This window comes from Medicago sativa, chromosome 2 (genome assembly GCF_051527215.1).
Source record: "Medicago sativa cultivar Bolivia chromosome 2, Bolivia_mono, whole genome shotgun sequence".
Taxonomy (NCBI): Eukaryota; Viridiplantae; Streptophyta; class Magnoliopsida; order Fabales; family Fabaceae; genus Medicago; species Medicago sativa.
In genome coordinates, this window is record NC_140750.1 from 34,693,888 (window position 1) to 34,712,413 (window position 18,526).

General features: G+C 35.6%; 1 protein-coding gene across 1 annotated transcript; it reads left to right on the forward strand.

Moving 5' to 3' along the window:
• Positions 1-10,788: 10,788 nt before the first annotated feature.
• LOC146946493 (F-box/kelch-repeat protein At3g23880-like) lies at positions 10,789-12,773 on the forward strand. Its single transcript, XM_085744548.1, has 2 exons — positions 10,789-12,010; positions 12,342-12,773. Exons 1-2 carry the CDS (start codon positions 10,950-10,952, stop codon positions 12,502-12,504), a joined length of 1,224 nt encoding a protein of 407 aa, XP_085600674.1. The 5' UTR covers positions 10,789-10,949; the 3' UTR covers positions 12,505-12,773.
• The last annotated feature ends 5,753 nt before the right edge of the window (positions 12,774-18,526 follow it).

Sequence of the window (18,526 nt, forward strand, 5' to 3'; positions counted from 1 at the left end):
GTATGTGACATTCCGTTTATGATTTAAATACTCTGATTTTATATGAAATTTTTAAGTTGGGAAAACGGGGTGTTACACCGGCGATGCTGCGTCTTCTGGCATCTCTGTAGTGCGGACGGGACCTAGCAGAGGCCTTTGTTGGATAGGAAGTACCTGAGTTGGGTCCTCCCTGGGGGTATCCACAGGTGAAGGTGAAGATGTTACGCCATCCCGTAGAGGAATGCGCACCTCACTTCGTAGTTGGGATTTGGCACCATTGGCAGCCATGGTAGTTTTTTGTGAAAAGCTTTGGTTTTTAGGGATAAAAACGGGGAAGCTTGTGATTCCCCACAGAAGGCGCCACTGATCGTACCTGATCAGAAGGAGACTGCCGATGCTTTGAATGCGGTGGTTGTGACGGTGGTGGAATGCGTCTGAATGCTTCTTGGAGCGGATGGGGGTGTGTACCTGCAAGCACTCCGACGCTCAAGTCAGTAGAGATCAGAGAGTGAGGGTTTTAGAGGGAGATAGAGTTCTATCTTGGGGACTGCGGTTGATAGATCTCTGGCAAGTGCACCAAATACTATCGAAGTAGTAAAAATATCGATCCCACGAGGACTGTTTTTAACTTCAATAATTCAATTGCGTTATAAAAATAGGATATATAAAAGTTTATTTTGTTTTGCCACTAGGCAGTAGATTTGGTTTGATTTTAAGAAATCAATTAAAAGAATAAGATTTGATTAAGAAAATATGGAGAGAGATGAGATCAGGTCTTCGAATCCTCTATGTTTCCCCTAATTGGTTACTGCACCTATTATTACTAATGATTTTCTAGTTTCACGATAGTTAACAAATTAGCCCTAATCAATCCCTTGAGTTAGGACCCTCTTCTTAAACTACAGCCCCTAATTCCTTAGGTGGTCTAATAATCCTTGAAGGTTTTATGAACGTTAACCTAATATCACTAACAAACGATTATCTATTCCTAGACTAACCATGTTTATTAGAACAATTCAATTAGGTCTAAGTCGAAAGCTATGGTCAGTAGTCATTCGATCTCACAAAATCATGTTTATATTTGATCAGGATATAAAAAGCATTAAGAACAATTGAATTGAATAAAGACTAGAAATTCATTAATAAACAATAGAGTTTCACAGCAACATATGATCAATTAGGGTTACATAGGTTCATCTCCGACCTAATCTCTAAGAGATTTAGCTACTCATAATTGAGTTTACAAATAGCATAATCAATGGAAGAATTAAAACATACATAAACTGGGTTAGAGATGATGAAATCCTCTCCGCTGCAGCCTTCTGGGTGTTAAAATCGCACTTTAGCTCTCCAAAATCGTAATCCCCTTTGTTTGAGACTGACTTCAGCTTAAATAGGCAAATCTGGATCGGCCAAAATCGTATTACGATTATAGAAATCGTACTACGATTTCACTGCTTCAAAAACATGCATTCTGCCAAGCCAAAATCGCGCTACGGTTGTGAAAATCGCGCTACGATTTCTGGTTTTCCAGCACTTCCAGATTTTCTGCTTTTCACACCCCCAGTCTGTCTAAAATTGCTACAGACTCAATAAAAACATCAGCACAACTGTTTCTTCAAAATCTTCTATTTTTCTGCTCTTTTTGCTACTTAATCTTGCTTGTGAACTCAAAAATGTCATGAAAAAGACTCTAAAAATAGTGCATGACTGACTGTCATCAGCGGTGAGTCCCCTATTTATAGAGGTGGAGGGTTGCAGAGCCGTTGAGGAGGCACACCTGGCTCTGGCGGTTACGAAATCGTGGGAAGTGTAACCGCCGGAGATTTTATTGCGGGAACGTGCACAACGTGCAAGAGAGACGTTGAGGTTCGTTTGAACCGGTCTCTTTGCTTTGTGCACCCCCTTCAAGCGAGGGGGTATGTCGTGAGCAATAATGCCAAACGAGGGGGTATGTCCTCAAGGAATTTGCTTGCAACAGTGACAAACGACAGTAAAATAACAGTTACCTGACTAAACGATAGTACCCAAAAGTTCATTCTCCTTCTAGCTAAAGATGAGCTAGTTTGACTTGTTCGCATCCACCAATTCACAACTCCTCGCATCAAATTGAAACAGGGTTCTACCAGTCGACATGCAGGTCTACATATTACCATACGCTTGAAAAGTTTCTAAACATCAATCAAAGTCAATATCATTACACACTTTTGAGGTCTTTAGGGTTATAACGGGGCTTAGGTGAAAGGTGGGATATATTTGGATAAGTAGGCTACACATAATTTGAGTTAGGCATTCCTACGAAAGTTAAAGTACAAAATTCAATCCTTCAATCATTCACCTTGTGGAATAACAATCAATGTAAAGGTACTAGAGAATATTTTTAACATTTAGGGACACTCGAGTTTGAAGTTACTCGGATTTTCAATGTTTTGTCCCTTTCTTTTCATCATTTATTTTCATTTTTTTTATACACCATTTTTGTGTATATTTTGCATGACAATTTCTTTTTCTTTCATTTTTGTTTCTCTTATTCTCTAGTACCCCCACCCCAAACTTAATTGGTTGCAAATTCCAATAGCAACCCCAAACTTAATTTTTAGCAACATCCTACAATGCCTTAACTCAGAAAATACATTAAGGGACAAGTCCTAAAGGTCTCTAGGCTTGTACTGTAGTTTGTCACCGAACAAAAAGTTCTAATCCTACCGGCTCAAATTGGCTAAGAAATGGATAATATTCAACAAATTAAAACAGGGTAGGCTTCAAAAAGGCTCACAGGACCAAGCACTTTTGCCTCAGTGTGTAATTGACAAAGACCAATCAATAATAGAGAAACAATGCAAGTTCTAGAAATGTAGTTGCATGGAAAACTAATCTAAATATAAGTAAATTGAAAAACAAATTTGGCAATGAACCTTATGGCTGAGATTTCTGGGAGTTGTGACTACCTATCTTTACTGCCGTACACTTCGCCTTTGAAATACCAAGTCACTCCTCCTTTTGAACTTTTGGAATATCACTTTGATCAAACATTTGTTACTAAACTGTAAAGAGTCAACAAACAAGCAAATTCATCAATAATAAACAAGTTCAGATTCAATCACATAACAGGGGGATACCACTGAGTTATTCAAACATACTGACAATTGTCTGACTCAACAATAAAAATAAAATACTGAAAATAAAGACATAATAAAAAGGATGGGTTGCCTCCCACCAAGCGCTTTCTTTTACGTCATTGAGCTTGACGCTTCAACCACTGTTAGGGTGGCAAATATGTCAGAAAGAACACATCATCCTTCTTCTTCCTCTTGTTTGGTAGGAATTCCATGAATTTGTGACAAAGAAGTAGATGCTCCCATGCGCTCACAGTTAAACCTTGGGAATTTAAGCTCTCCCACCTTAGAGAAGGACAAGCAACCATCTGCACACGAGTTCTTTCCTCAACCTCCGTTGGTTCAGACTTCGGGAAAATATCAACACTCCTCACTTTTGAATTTTTTTCCATTACACCCTTGTGACACTCAATCTCCATCTGAACCAGCTTCCTCTGAGACTCATGCGCTTTCTCAACAAGATCACCACACTGAACATCAAACTTCTCAAATGAAACTTGATTTGACACCAAGAAATCATCTAAAATATTCTGAAGTTGAGTATTGTAATCGATGTTGATCACCTCTTTCTTCCCTTCACCATCACTACCTGGTTGATTCGCCTCATAATGACCACAACTCGAGATTTTGTTGTCCAAAATTTTGATCTTAAAAGATAGCATATATTTTTCATACTGCAACTTAGCAATCTCTTCTGTGTCATAAAGGAGTACCCTGTCTATCATAGCTGCAAAACTTGGATAAACTTTTCAGTAGCACAGTACAATGAGAAGAAAACAAAGAGCATAATATTTTTTTCTTTTTTTTATAAATATATATACAAAAATATAAATGACAGAAATCCTAAATAAAAACAAAATTGAAAAATTTAAATGACTCAACAGTCCCCGGCAACGGCGCCAAAAACTTGATAGATCTCTGGCAAGTGCACCAAATACTATCGAAGTAGTAAAAATATCGATCCCACGAGGACTGTTTTTAACTTCAATAATTCAATTGCGTTATAAAAATAGGATATATAAAAGTTTATTTTGTTTTGCCACTAGGCAGTAGATTTGGTTTGATTTTAAGAAATCAATTAAAAGAATAAGATTTGATTAAGAAAATATGGAGAGAGATGAGATCAGGTCTTCGAATCCTCTATGTTTCCCCTAATTGGTTACTGCACCTATTATTACTAATGATTTTCTAGTTTCACGATAGTTAACAAATTAGCCCTAATCAATCCCTTGAGTTAGGACCCTCTTCTTAAACTACAGCCCCTAATTCCTTATGTGGTCTAATAATCCTTGAAGGTTTTATGAACGTTAACCTAATATCACTAACAAACGATTATCTATTCCTAGACTAACCATGTTTATTAGAACAATTCAATTAGGTCTAAGTCGAAAGCTATGGTCAGTAGTCATTCGATCTCACAAAATCATGTTTATATTTGATCAGGATATAAAAAGCATTAAGAACAATTGAATTGAATAAAGACTAGAAATTCATTAATAAACAATAGAGTTTCACAGCAACATATGATCAATTAGGGTTACATAGGTTCATCTCCGACCTAATCTCTAAGAGATTTAGCTACTCATAATTGAGTTTACAAATAGCATAATCAATGGAAGAATTAAAACATACATAAACTGGGTTAGAGATGATGAAATCCTCTCCGCTGCAGCCTTCTGGGTGTTAAAATCGCACTTTAGCTCTCCAAAATCGTAATCCCCTTTGTTTGAGACTGACTTCAGCTTAAATAGGCAAATCTGGATCGGCCAAAATCGTATTACGATTATAGAAATCGTACTACGATTTCACTGCTTCAAAAACATGCATTCTGCCAAGCCAAAATCGCGCTACGGTTGTGAAAATCGCGCTACGATTTCTGGTTTTCCAGCACTTACAGATTTTCTGCTTTTCACACCCCCAGTCTGTCTAAAATTGCTACAGACTCAATAAAAACATCAGCACATCTGTTTCTTCAAAATCTTCTATTTTTCTACTCTTTTTGCTGCTTAATCTTGCTTGTGAACTCAAAAATGTCATGAAAAAGACTCTAAAAATAGTGCATGACTGACTGTCATCAGCGGTGAGTCCCCTATTTATAGAGGTGGAGGGTTGCAGAGCCGTTGAGGAGGCACACCTGGCTCTGGCGGTTACGAAATCGTGGGAAGTGTAACCGCCGGAGATTTTATTGCGGGAACGTGCACAACGTGCAAGAGAGACGTTGAGGTTCGTTTGAACCGGTCTCTTTGCTTTGTGCACCCCCTTCAAGCGAGGGGGTATGTCGTGAGCAATAATGCCAAACGTGGAGTTTGGGCTTTGAATGATATTGGGCCTAAGTAAATGGGCCAAGAATCTCTTTGGCCGGTCCAGAACAGTAACTGAAAGTTGTCTGATTTGAGATAACAAGCTCTCTCCCTCTCCAACAAGCCGGCCCTAGTTTTATCTCTCTAGGTTTTCTCTTCTAACTTCTTCATTGAGGGGTGGTTTTGGGTCAATTTTTGACCTGAAATCACCCCTCTTCATCTTTTTCTCTCTATTTCAATTTAAATAAGTGATTTTCACATAGATCTTTCTTCGTGATTTCGTCATCTGAGTGTGGTGGTGTGTTGTTCATCGTCTTGTGCGGTATTGTTTGATTTTCCGTCTTGTTGCGGTGTTCATTTGATTCATATCGAAAGATCAATTATTCAATTAAAGATTTGGGCATCAACGTTGCAAATCCGGAGGCATATGGGTATTCTGGTCACTTTTATTTTATCATATATTTTTGTAGGCATTATGTCGTTATATGCTATTAACTCGGATGTTGTGAGTTTGTTCGCAGATTCATCATTTACGTTTTTAGCAGCGTTGAATGATGTAATCCATCGATTTGAATGAATGAATATCGTTTTGCTTTTGTCAAAAAAAAAGTTGTCTGATTTCACTTTAACCATAAGAATGAATTTAGCTTGACTCTTTCTAGGAGAGTAGAAGGATTAGAGACCACATTATTGAATACGCGGTTGTTTCTTTCCTTCCAAATTACCCAAACAGAAGAAAATTCATAACCAAAGTTATCAAAATCAGACAGGACCGTCTGGTTCAACCGGTTCGACCGGAACCAAAACTATGTCCGGTCTGGTTAGCAGCAAAAACCATCACACTATTGAACTGGTATATAAACCGCTCAAAAACTGAAGAAAAAAACTAGCGGTTTAGACAGTTTCACAGGTTGGACCGTGTTTTGCTTTTTTATTTGAAAAAAATGAAAGAAAAAAAAAACTAAACAGTGTTTTTCACAACAGAGAAATCAAATAGAAGCGTTTCCTAAATATGTCTTCCTTCTATGTTCACTTGCTAACTGAAGATGGATTTTTGCTTCTAAAAGTTAAGGCAAGCATGAGGTAGAAGAGTATAGAAGATGATATGCGGCGATGGGACATACACAAAAGACGGGACAGTGAACCACTAAGTGATTAGGTTAAGCTATTATTTTTCCCACCTTACCCATTTCTCGCTCGCCCTATTCTTTTACGAAAATGCTCATGTGATTTTTGGATTTTAGGATCCGAGTTGAGTTTTTCTTTTGTTGTGGGTTGAAAACATGAGTTTCTCACCAATTCGGAATTTTAATCCAAAAACCTCAAAAAATTAGGCGCGTTCCTGACATTTTTCGGATTATAGAAATTATAACACCCTCTAAACACCCCTTTTCAAGGGAAAAACAATTCGAAATATATAAAATGAATTGTATCAGCATAAATTTTGAGTCTATTTGTAACATAGATAACCAGTTTAAGGACCATATTAATCTTCCTAACTCTCATCCTTCTGTTTTAGGTCATTGTTAGTTGTTCTTAGTAAAAAAATATGGTTTTTGGGCTACTTGGTCAGATTGCTCCGAAACTTTCTCAGAAAATCAAAAGAAGAAAAATAAAATCAAGGATTAATACTCTCGTAGAAGAGACTTCTTACGGGACTCCGCCCTTTAAAATCCAAAATCCTATTATTTATACCCATTTTTCATTTATTTTATAAAAATTTTCATATTCTCAGAAAAATCCGGAAAAAAATTGCATTAGTTTTATTTGATTTTTAGAATTTTTTGGATGTATTTTTATATTTTTATGATTTTATTTGACAAGTTTTTATCACTTTTAATTTGTTTTTTGTTGTTTTTAAAAGCAAAATTCAAAATTGCTGAAATGAAAGAGATTATGATTGCTGATTATATACTAGCATATTTCGGATTATAAAATTCAAACACAGTTTGGATGTTTTCGGATTTTATAATCCAAAATCTCATGGGCATTTTTGTAAAAATTAAAGGGGGCGTGAGAAGTAGATAGCACGGGAAAAGTAAATCTCATTAGGTTATTAAGGTTAGTGTGCTCGTAAAAGTTTTGTGCAACGACCCACTAATCATTTTTTAAGTTTGAGAGTTGCTTTTCTCCTTTTTCCATCTTGCTCAATCCCACCTAAAACTTTCTAAAATAACCCCAACGTGAGTTAACTCATGTTGAACCCTAGCGTGAGTTAACTTGTGATGGTTTCAAGTCTAATAACAGAACACAAATTCTTAACAGAATTGCTGTTTATTTTTTTTTAAGCACCTAAACATGCATTTTTCACAACATCAATCATAGACGAGCACTTCGTCGGAGGGGTGGTCATGATCCAACCGGAGTACCAAAATATATCATGAAAAGGTATGACATTTCGGTGATCATCATACAGGCTCCATATGACATCCTTCACTGGGAAACGATCTAGGAGGCCTCAGTAGTGACTTGTGGAAACATAACCCCTTGCCGGAACAAAGTGGTTAACACGTGGGTATTGATGATCATAATCCAGATTAACATTCCACAAATATAATTTGGTGAAATGCTTCAGATCACATGCATACAAATACAAACAAATAAAAATATCATTATCACATCTATATACTTACACAATCTTATCAACACATTTATAATATGATATACAAGTGATTAAATTATTACCTCAAGTAGAGACATGTATCCGGTAATGGAGCAAAACGTAGGGACTATAGCCTTAAAAAGCTGGATGCAGAGATAAGTAAATGTCATCCCACCCCAAGACCACTCATGCACCTGTACAAATTCCTCATCCCCTCCAGCCATATCAAACTAATGTGTTTGTTGCTCTTGTCAGCGAAAACGGTAACACCAACCAAGAACAACAAAAAGGCTTTCAAACAATACTTTATAGTCTGACGAAGCTTCTCTTTCTCCTCCTTGGGACCATTCGGGTCCTCCAACTCATTGAACATACTAAGGTGTCTCTTGTACAACTTCTTCAGCCAAGGAATACCCATAGTTCTTCCCATTGTGCGCCTGTCTCCACAATAGCCTCGTCAGAAGTAACACCCAACTAAGTAGTCATCAGCTCGATACCTAACTCGTGATTGCAGTCACCGTACTGCACGAGCCTCCCTTCGATGGAGATGTGTAGAAGACACGCCACATCATCGAGTGTGACAATCATCTTCCCAACAGGTAGATGAAAGTTGTTGGTCTCCTCATGCCACCTCTTAGACAATGCGGTGATGAGGGCAACATTGATGCTTTGAAACCCAGTTTGAAGAAGCGTGGCAAGACTGGATCGATTAACTCGATCCCATAACCAATATGCATTCTGTCCCGAGACTGCAAATTGTTTGTCTATATGGCCAATAAGGATGCAGGCTAAAAGGGGTTAATAGCGCTTTAAAAAACTTGTAGAGTTTTGGCGAAAGCATTTTGAAAAGATATTGATTTATTGGAAAGATGCTTTCAACAATCACAAACTAAGACAAATTGTTAAGACTATGCACTAATAAGTTTTACAAGAGAATTGAGAGATTCACAAGCTAAATCTTATTTCAACCAATTATTAATAATACTTGAACAATTTGCAAAACAAGACAATTTCAAAACCAAAACTATAAGCAAATAAAACAAGGTAAAACACAATGTATATGGAATTGATGAATTGGCTAAGAATTGAAACTAATTGATCCAAGTGAAATGGTGAAAACCTAATTCAAGGAATTATGCCAATTTTAAACAAAAAAAAAAAAACTTAGATCGTAATAAATTTCTATCCTATCAATTAATCAATTCAAGCACATACAATTATCAAAATTAAAGAGGATAAGAAAGAGAGATGACACCGAGATTTTTATAGTAGTTCGCTCTTTCGTCCTCGCTTCGAGCTACATCTATTCTTCTTGGTGAAAAATGTCTCCACCAAGGACTTCCACTAATAGTAACAATGTTGAATTACAAATGTGATTACAAGAGTTCGTTGAAACTACCCTGGTTCTTCAACCCCTATGTAACCACTCCGCCTAACTTCAAATAACCTTTGAATTTGGTGCTTCTTGATGTCTTCGAATCCTCAATCACCCGTGCAACCCTTCAAGCTCTTCACTCAAACTCTTTGATGCTCCGCTCGTCAAATTGATCCCCTTCAACACAAGAACAATTAAAAAGAACTCCCAAGACCTTTGGAGGAGGAATGTGATTATTCATTTTACTTTAAAACCTTGATTAAGCTCAATCAATTTCTTTGAAAGAACCAACTTACAATCCCTATAGCACCCTAGCAATCTAAGACTCAAAGACCAAAGTGATTCTAAGAAAAAGTGTTTAATCTTGAAGAATTTATGAACTTTGAGGTTTTTGAACTCTAAAGAGAATAGTTGCAAATGATTCAATAGTTTGGGTATTATGAGGAAATGTGTATATATAGAAAAGGGGGCAAGTGCAAAATTTCGGCCAAAAACAACATGGTGAATCGGTTCACTAAATGTGTGAATCGATTCAGACAGCTAAATGACAAGCAAGATGAACAATGAAGATTGATAAGCATCAGACACCTTTTGAATCAATTCAAATGTTCCCAGGTGAAGATTAATACGATTCAAATTCTTATGAATCGATTCAGCCAAAGTCAGAGAGTTTTCATGATACGATTCAAAATAATTTGAATCTATCGAGACATGGAAAAGGAAAATTTGATGTTGTCAAAATTTGACTCGATTCAAATTTTTCCAGATGAAGATTGACTCGATTCAAGAAAATTTGACTAGATTCAAATACCTAGAAAAATGATTTTGACACACACACACACACCAGAGAATTCCTATGCACTACAACACACAAGACACTAGAAATCACATGGCACAATGAGGCTTGGTTTGCTAGGTGCTTTAACATAGTCCTAAGCTATAATACCAAAACATAACAAACATCAAATAAAACATCAAACTAACATCATCTAAGATCATCTAACTAACATTATTAAAACACAACCTAAAGCTAAACAAGGTCCACCAATGGCCAACCTTGAGCTCCCTTCTGTGCGAGGAAGGGGGTCAACCGATGCATCTTTCAAAAGTCACATTGAGTTTCAGCGTGAGTTAAGTCACGCTGGATACCGAGCGTGAGTTAAGTCACGTTGATGTTATTTTAGAACGTCTGAGGTGGAAATAAGCAAAATGGAAAGGGAAAAAAAAAAGCATTTTTCTTAAATTTTTGCATACAAAGCTTCATGGTCCACTTCATTCTTTTATTCTTGGACAAAAAAGGATTGAGTAATTTGGTTAATAAAAAAATTATCATTTACGTTATTTAATTTTAATTTTTAATAGAGTAAAATATGATCATTATTAATTTTTAACCCTGAACCTATGAGTATACCAGTTTAATACTTGGTCCTGTTTTGAATACATGATCCTAACCGTTAATTGAGTAAGCATAAACCAGTGTGTGTAAACAAATTAAGCAGGTTGGAGACTCTCAACGTTCAGCTCACTCACTATTTGGTAGATTCTTCCTCCGCTTGCTGCCGTTAGGGTTTAAGCGGATGGGTCCATCTAAGTCATCACCAACAACTCACACACCTCCGCTGCCAATTATCCCCGACGATCTCATTCGAGAAATCTTATCCTTACTTGAAGTGAAGATTCTGATGAAATTCAAATGTGTTTGCAAATCATGGAACTCACTCATCTCCTCCGATCCCAGTTTCATCAAAACCCACCTCAACAAATCTTCACAAAACCCAGTGATGTTTTCCTCATACCAATTACAAGATTGTCGCCGTGTTATTGGTTCCTGCAATGGATTGATCTGTTTTCTCGGTTCTCTCCGCCGCAACCGAGACTTCTATCTCTGTCTTTGGAACCCAGCTACGCGTTCATTCTCTCAAAAACTCCCTTTTTTTCCTAACAAATACCATCCAGCTGATTTTGACATTATATTTTCATTTGGTTTTGGTTATCATAACTTAACCAACAAATATAAGGTGGTGGCCATCTTTCCCCCCAATGAGGTCAGGGTTTTCACTTTCGGCGACAATGTTTGGACAAATATTCAAACTTTCCCTACGCCCGCGCCACCTTCATCTATGGGTGTCTTTTTCAGCAATAGTCTTAATTGGTTTTCCCTTCGAGACTGTGACTTCCCTCTTTATAGTTCCAACAATCTTACTCTTGACCAATTTCTAATTATTTCACTTGATTTGGGAACCGAGACATACACGCAGTATCAATTCCCTCGAGATTTTGATCAAGTGCCAGATCGTGCTCCCATTATCTGTGTGCTGACGGGCTATCTTTGTTTATCTATGTATTCGAAGCAAAATGGATTTATTATATGGCAGATGAGAGAATTTGGAGTTCAAAATTCTTGGAATAAATTGATTCAAGTTAATCATTGTGATAACATCTTTTGGTTGCAACCTAAATTGTTCCCATTACACATTTTTGAGAATGGTGATACAATCATATTGTCAACCATTTACGGATCACTAATTCACTATAATATAAGAGATAACACAGTAGTCCGCGGACCTAAAATTGACAATCACTTATATCGGTTTTTTGTCCACAATTATGTTGAAAGTTTGGTTTCGACTGGTTCGAAGTAAGTTCCTCTTCCTCTTATGATTTGTGTATATCAGTTCATCCTCGTTGTTTAATGCCTTGTTTGCTTATTGATATATACTTCTATAGGTAGATAGTATAATATATTATATAGGCCAAATTGTTTTGTTTATTCTTATTTGTTTTAATTTTATTTGCTTCAGAATATTCTTACAGTTAATAATAAACCTGATGATCCTATTACCTTGTTTAGAACTCGGTTATTCGTGTATTAACATTTTCTTTCCACCTTTTATAATTATGCATTCTTTTTGTGTTTTGTAATTTCAGTATCCTGTCTAATAATTTTTTTTTTTTTTTTCAAATTATAGTACAAGCAAAACTGATGGTACAAAGTGGAATGGTTTGAAGAAAGCTTTATTGAAGAAAGTATGGAAGACTGACAGCCATAGTTCAATATATTTACTACTTGTAATGGGTAGTATTGCTGCTCTTGTGCTTGCAGTTTTATTCTCGTGGTTTTTTCAATCATAATAATGTCTATGGAAGCATTATGGTATTTTCATGTGTCTGTCCTCCCACGCTTAGTTTCCATACTTTTATCATCTCTCTCTAGTAATAAAAAGATCTTTTGATCAACAAAAATGATTACAATATGATAAAAGATTGAGAGTTGAGTAGGAAGTTGAAATATGTTCAGTACTTTATTTTGTATCTATACTTTAGACTACGACCCAACTTCATGTACTGATGGTTAGTTTCAGAACTATTGTACTGCTTATTATTATTTCTCTTTGTTCAAACTTGTTTCTTTAACATTCTTTGTTACTAATGTACCTGTACGCACACGTAGTTTCCATATTTTTATCCTCTCATTTCTAGTAATCAGAATATGATCAACAAAAATGATGACTTATGACAATTTCACAATATGAAAAAAGATTGTTTGTTTTGATCCTTTATGATGGGATAGGAATGGAAAAGCTTAATTATGTTCTAAGATAAATATAACTTGAAAACCTTTATGGGTTAAAATGGGATGGGAATTGGCTTGAAATTGTTTAGCAAGGCAGAGAGTGATTTGAGAGTTGAATATGAAGTGGAAGTATGCTCAGTACTTATTTTGTATCTTGGAATACTTCAAATTCTAGACTATAATTCAACTTCATGTGCTGATGTTTAGTGTCAGAAGTGCGTCGAATTAATGTCCAACTTTCTTTGGAAGAGGTGCCCACACACATTTAGCGCTCGGTAGTGTTTCAAATAGTATTGATTGATCGACAATTCGTCACGCATATTGAACTCCTAGTATTTTTGTAGACGTTTGCAGGACTTGAAGTATAATGACAACAAATGAACTCATATTTAGAGTCTAGGACTCAAATTCGTACCCTATACATTCATCATAGATAGAAAAACTGCCATATTCAATGCCTTCCATTTGTTTCCACCAATATTGACTTACTTCAGAAACTACTTGGAAAAGTGTTTCTTCAAGGCTCTTCATGTAACTTCCTTTTGATCTGTCATGCTTCCGACAAACATTGAGAATTAACTTTCATTCTGTGTATATCAGTTATTCTTATTCTGGCTTGTACTAGTCTTGTCTGTCTTGAGTAGTTTCAGATGACACCCACTCGAATTGTTTTATGTTCTTTTGAGCCATGATGTAATCATGTTGAGCTATAGTCTATAACATCATGGTTTCTAAGTAAATTCCTTTCAAAAGGAATATGTAACACTTTGTTTTTTAGCATTTATGCATGCAGGGATGATTTGGATATGTAGCCACTATAGGTGCATGAGTGAGAGCGAGTGTATGATTAGATGATCAAAGGGTATATTGCATATGAATGTGATTGTTTTGTGTGTGCTATATATGCTTGTGCTTTGTCTCTTATGTGTTTCTTGTATGTATTTTATAAACTGTATGTAAGATCCTGAGGATATCCATTCGGGGGTAGCTTAAAGGTCTATTATCACAACATAGAGTGAGTTTGCTATTCTACAGTATTTGGAGACCGCATGTGACACCCTCATAGTATTTGGGCTATATTGCATTTGAATGTGAGTGTGCTATTTATGCATGTGTTTTGTGTGTTATTTAATTTTTATGAATATGATTGTCTTAGTATGGCCAATGTATATGTTTTACTTTATACTGTATAAAGTGAAGAAGACTCTCATCTTTTGTATATTTTCGATTAAGCTAAGCTAGGATGATTTGTTGAGAAGAGGAGTTGGTTTCAACACATCATGTCTTTGTGTTGGTGGGTGTGGTAAGCCTGTAAATGTTAACCATATTTTATTTAATTGTCCAATGTTTTTCGGTGGTGTGGGTAGAGTCGTTGAAATGGTTTGGAATCTCGACTGCTCTTCAAATTGGAGGCCCCAAGCACCTTATCCAATTTAAAAGTCTGGTGAACAGTAGTAGGAAGATAGGTGAGAAGTTGGTTGTGATTGGGTTTGCGAATGTGTGGGTAATTTGGTAAGCTAGAAATGCGTATATTTTTTCTCAAATAGGCTTCAATTGGGAGAAAGTCATAGAGGAGACCAAAATCTTATCTTGAAAATACTCAAAAAATAAATCTAGTTGTTTTACTTATCCGATTAATCAGTGGTTGTTAGTTACTGAGATATTGAATTTCTGTTTTTTTGTTCTTCTATGTTTTGCGCCGTTGATCTGTTTTGTGCAGCTAGAGGACAATTTTCTCCATTGAGGGGTTGTTTCCAGGCTTGTGATAGCATTTTTGTTTGAATTCGAATAGGTTTGTTCAGCTGTAGTTATATGAAGTTTCTGTTCAGCTGCAATTTTGTTGCAGTTTGGAGTGTGGTGGTGCTCTTGGAAGTCATAATTGTTCTTGTAGGTTTAGTTCTAGCAAACTAGTAGAGTTTTAGTTCTGGTGTGATAGATTGTTGGTGTTGTTTGCTGGTCTGTAAGTTGGTGGGGATTGGTTTTGATTTCCATCTTTGGTCTTCAATTAAGAAGTTTCCGTGTTTTCAAGTTTTGGATTATTGGGATTCTAGTTTTGTTGCCGCGGTTTGTTTGGGGTGTCCATCTGTGTAGTTTTGGTGAGCCAGTTTGGGAGTGGTGCAATTCTGTTACTTTTTATTTTCTGCTATCAAGTTTCTGCAGGCTGAGTATTAGCTTTCTAGCATCACCATCACCCTTTGTTTTTTTTATTTTATTATTTATTGTTGTTGTAGTATTGGTTGAGCTGCTAGTTGCAGGATCATTTGCATGACATTGACCTTAGTTGGCTGTTGTGCTTTTGTTAGAGTTGAGTGATTTTCGTTCTGCTATTTTATTAGCACTGCTTTGAACCCTTTTAATTGTCATTTTTGTTATGATAAATTCTTATTGGCCCCGTTTCGTAAACTTTAGTTACTAGCTGAGAATGGGTGACAACAGTTTTGAGCTTTCTTAGTTTAATGTGTTTTGAGCTGTGCTGTGCTGTGCTCTCTGGATTCACAGCAGTTTTGTTGTTTTATTTTCCCCTAAGCGGCTGCTCTGCTATTTTTAGTAGTGCTGCTGTCTTAGGGGGTGCTGGGAGTATTTTTCTGCCTGGGGCCTGGGAGGCAAGTCTTTGCTGTTCTGTGAGGCATGTTTGTGTTTTATTGGGTTTTTTTTCTTTCTGGTCTGCTGTTTGTGCCCCCCTTTTTTCTGCTTTTCGTGGTGTTATGGTGGGGATGTTCCACATATATACGGTACCCAGTTTGTTTTTGTATTATTGTTTTTGCGGGCCTATGTGCTTGTTGTGCAGGTTTTGCGTAATAAAATTTGCTGTTTAAGCAAAAAAACTGAGAATGGGTGACTTTATAGCTGAAAAGTTAGTTTATTGGAATTAATGTTTGATAAGTTTAACTGTTATAAAAGTAAAATGACATTAAAAGTACATAATTATTTAATATTAAATTAAATAACTAAAAACCATTGAAAAAAAATGAAGGGTTAGAACGACCACTTTTTATGTGATTGTTTGGATATTCATTTGTTCACACAAGTAATATCATACTTACAAAATGAAAAGAAAACAAAATGGCAAGAAGCCTTGCTGTGTTTTTTCTTATAAGAAGGAATGTCTACCTTGATGAAACAAATTGACTATATTTTTATGTAATGCACTGTGTTATCATGAGTATGTACTCCAATTATGAATGAATGAAGTTTAATTGTCATCGTTCTCCCCCACTCGTTGCAATTGAACTACATAAGTGCATCCATATTATATGCAGTGTATCTCCTCAATCATGTCGAGAATACGATGAACGTTATTCCGAGTAACATTAACTTACATATTTCTTTTAGTGCAGCTTTAGGCTATGTTCTAGTAACATAGATTACTATTAGACAGCTTATAGTTTATTAAACTAACTTATAAGCTCTAGTTTTGGTAAAATGACTTGTGTTTGCCAAACAACTTTTTTGATTGACCGGTAAAAAAAATTAGATGTTAATTCAAGTACTGTTTGAGCTAACTTATAACTTTTTATATTGAAAATAGGCATGGCAACAAAGCCCATACGCGTGGTTACCCACCCGAACCAAACCCAATTTGACGGGTTTTCCCCGTTTTGACTGGGTTTGAGTATGGGTTTGGGTTTTCCCCAATTTAAAAACACGGGTATGGGACGCAGGGACGGGTAACGGGTATATAGGTACCCACCCCGAACCTATACCCAAACCCGTCCCAAACGCAGAAAATTACTTTATGTTGATATGTCATGTTATTTTGTTTGATAATTGCCGTGTTATATAACTACCATTGATATTTAAAGGAGCAACTAAATCAATCGGTCTAACAAATGTTAAAGTGAACATATTTCTGGATAATGCATTACAACATTTCTCTAGGGATTACAAAATTGTTATCTTCCAATCTTAGACATTATTTTTGACACCTTGACTTTCACAAATTGATGATTTGGGCATGTCCTTCTTTAATTTTGCCTGGTCGTGACCAATGTGGACATTATTCTAAACATATGTACATCGTGGAAATTATTGATAAAAAAAAATCCATAAACTTTTGAAACCCAAAAATCTCCATCAAAAAATATGAATGTCCTAGTTTTTAGATTTTAATATGGGTTTTGCTAACAAGTGTTCTAAAAACACTTGTTAATACTTTAAAAATAGAATTAATTGATGAATTTAAATTAAAAAATTGTTTTTTGAAAATTTTATTTATAAACTCCTTAACAAATGGCTTTAAGTTTTTTGAAAGAAAATGCCTTTAAGTATTTGTTAACATTTCCCTTTCCCTTTTAATAATCTTCGTTATGAGGTTCCTTCAAAAAATAATCTTCATTATGAGGTGTAAATGTATTCCTGTAGATGCACGCAATGGAAACTCATAAAGCTTTCTTGGAATTCAGTTATTGATAAACCCAAGTCACTTTTTGCAGTTTTAATATTGTCAAATACTGTACCATTTCTTTGTCCTCAAGAACATTTCATTTTGCACAAATACAAAATATAAACTAAAAAACATACGAAAATGTTAACGATTGTTCTATGAAAGTAGTATTTTTTTTTTTTTTTTTTATGTTAACATTAAATATATCTATATTGACAATTTAGTAACGGTCACATAGATTTTTGACGAGTTTATAACTCCAACAACTTTTTTAGGACCAATGAATAATTTTTGTAAAAGTTATATAAAAAAGATTGAGGGGTTATTTATTTTTTAAAAGTTAAAAAATGTTATTTTCAACAAAAAAATCTTATTTCAAATTTCAATTTTTGTTTTCTAACTTGTGTTCTTCGAATACTTGTTAGTAAATCCAAAAAGTATCATACCATCAAATATTAATTAGATGATATATCTGAAAAAAAAATTAATTAAATATACATAAAAAATTGAGCATAACACTTTTTAACATAAAAAAAAAATTATAATTTGTTCCAACAAAAAATACGATGAACCAAAAAATGTAAGAAATAGGTGATTAACATCCACAAATAAATATCAAGATCGGAGTCGAACCACAAACTTCTATATCCATATGTAGGTTATTAATTGTCATTTGAATTATGCTCTTTACCCAAATGGTTTTGCTCACTCCCAAAGTAAAAGTCCAAAATGCCCCTACGCAACTTAACTTGCGCTAGTGTATTATGAGCTTATGTTAAGTCACGCTACGTGACTTAACACGCGCTAGTGTATTCTGAACAGAAATACACTAGCGCAAGTTAAGTTGCGTAGGGACATTTTGGACTTTTACTTTGGGAGTGAGCAAAACCATTTGGGTAAAGAGCATAATTCAAATGACAATTAATAACCTACATATGGATAGAGAAGTTTGTAGTTCGACTCTGCGCAACTTAACTTGCGCTAGTGTATTTCTGAGCTCATGTTAAGTCACGCTACGTTACTTAACATGCGTTGGTGTATTATGAACGTGACTTAAGTCACGCCCCACTTAGCACTAGCGCAAGTTAACTCACGCTAGTTGAGTGAGTTAACTTGCGCTAGTTATAATTGAAACGTGACTTAAGTCACGTTGCATGACTTAATTCTGATCTAAATTAACTTCTTAACTTTAATCT

Bases quoted from the DNA above. Each gene is read 5' to 3' on its own strand.
- LOC146946493 (XM_085744548.1), top strand. From the start codon at position 10,950: ATGGGTCCATCTAAGTCATCACCAACAACTCACACACCTCCGCTGCCA. The intron at 12,011-12,341 runs GTAAGTTCCTCT...TTCAAATTATAG, and splicing joins TTGGTTTCGACTGGTTCGAA to TACAAGCAAAACTGATGGTA.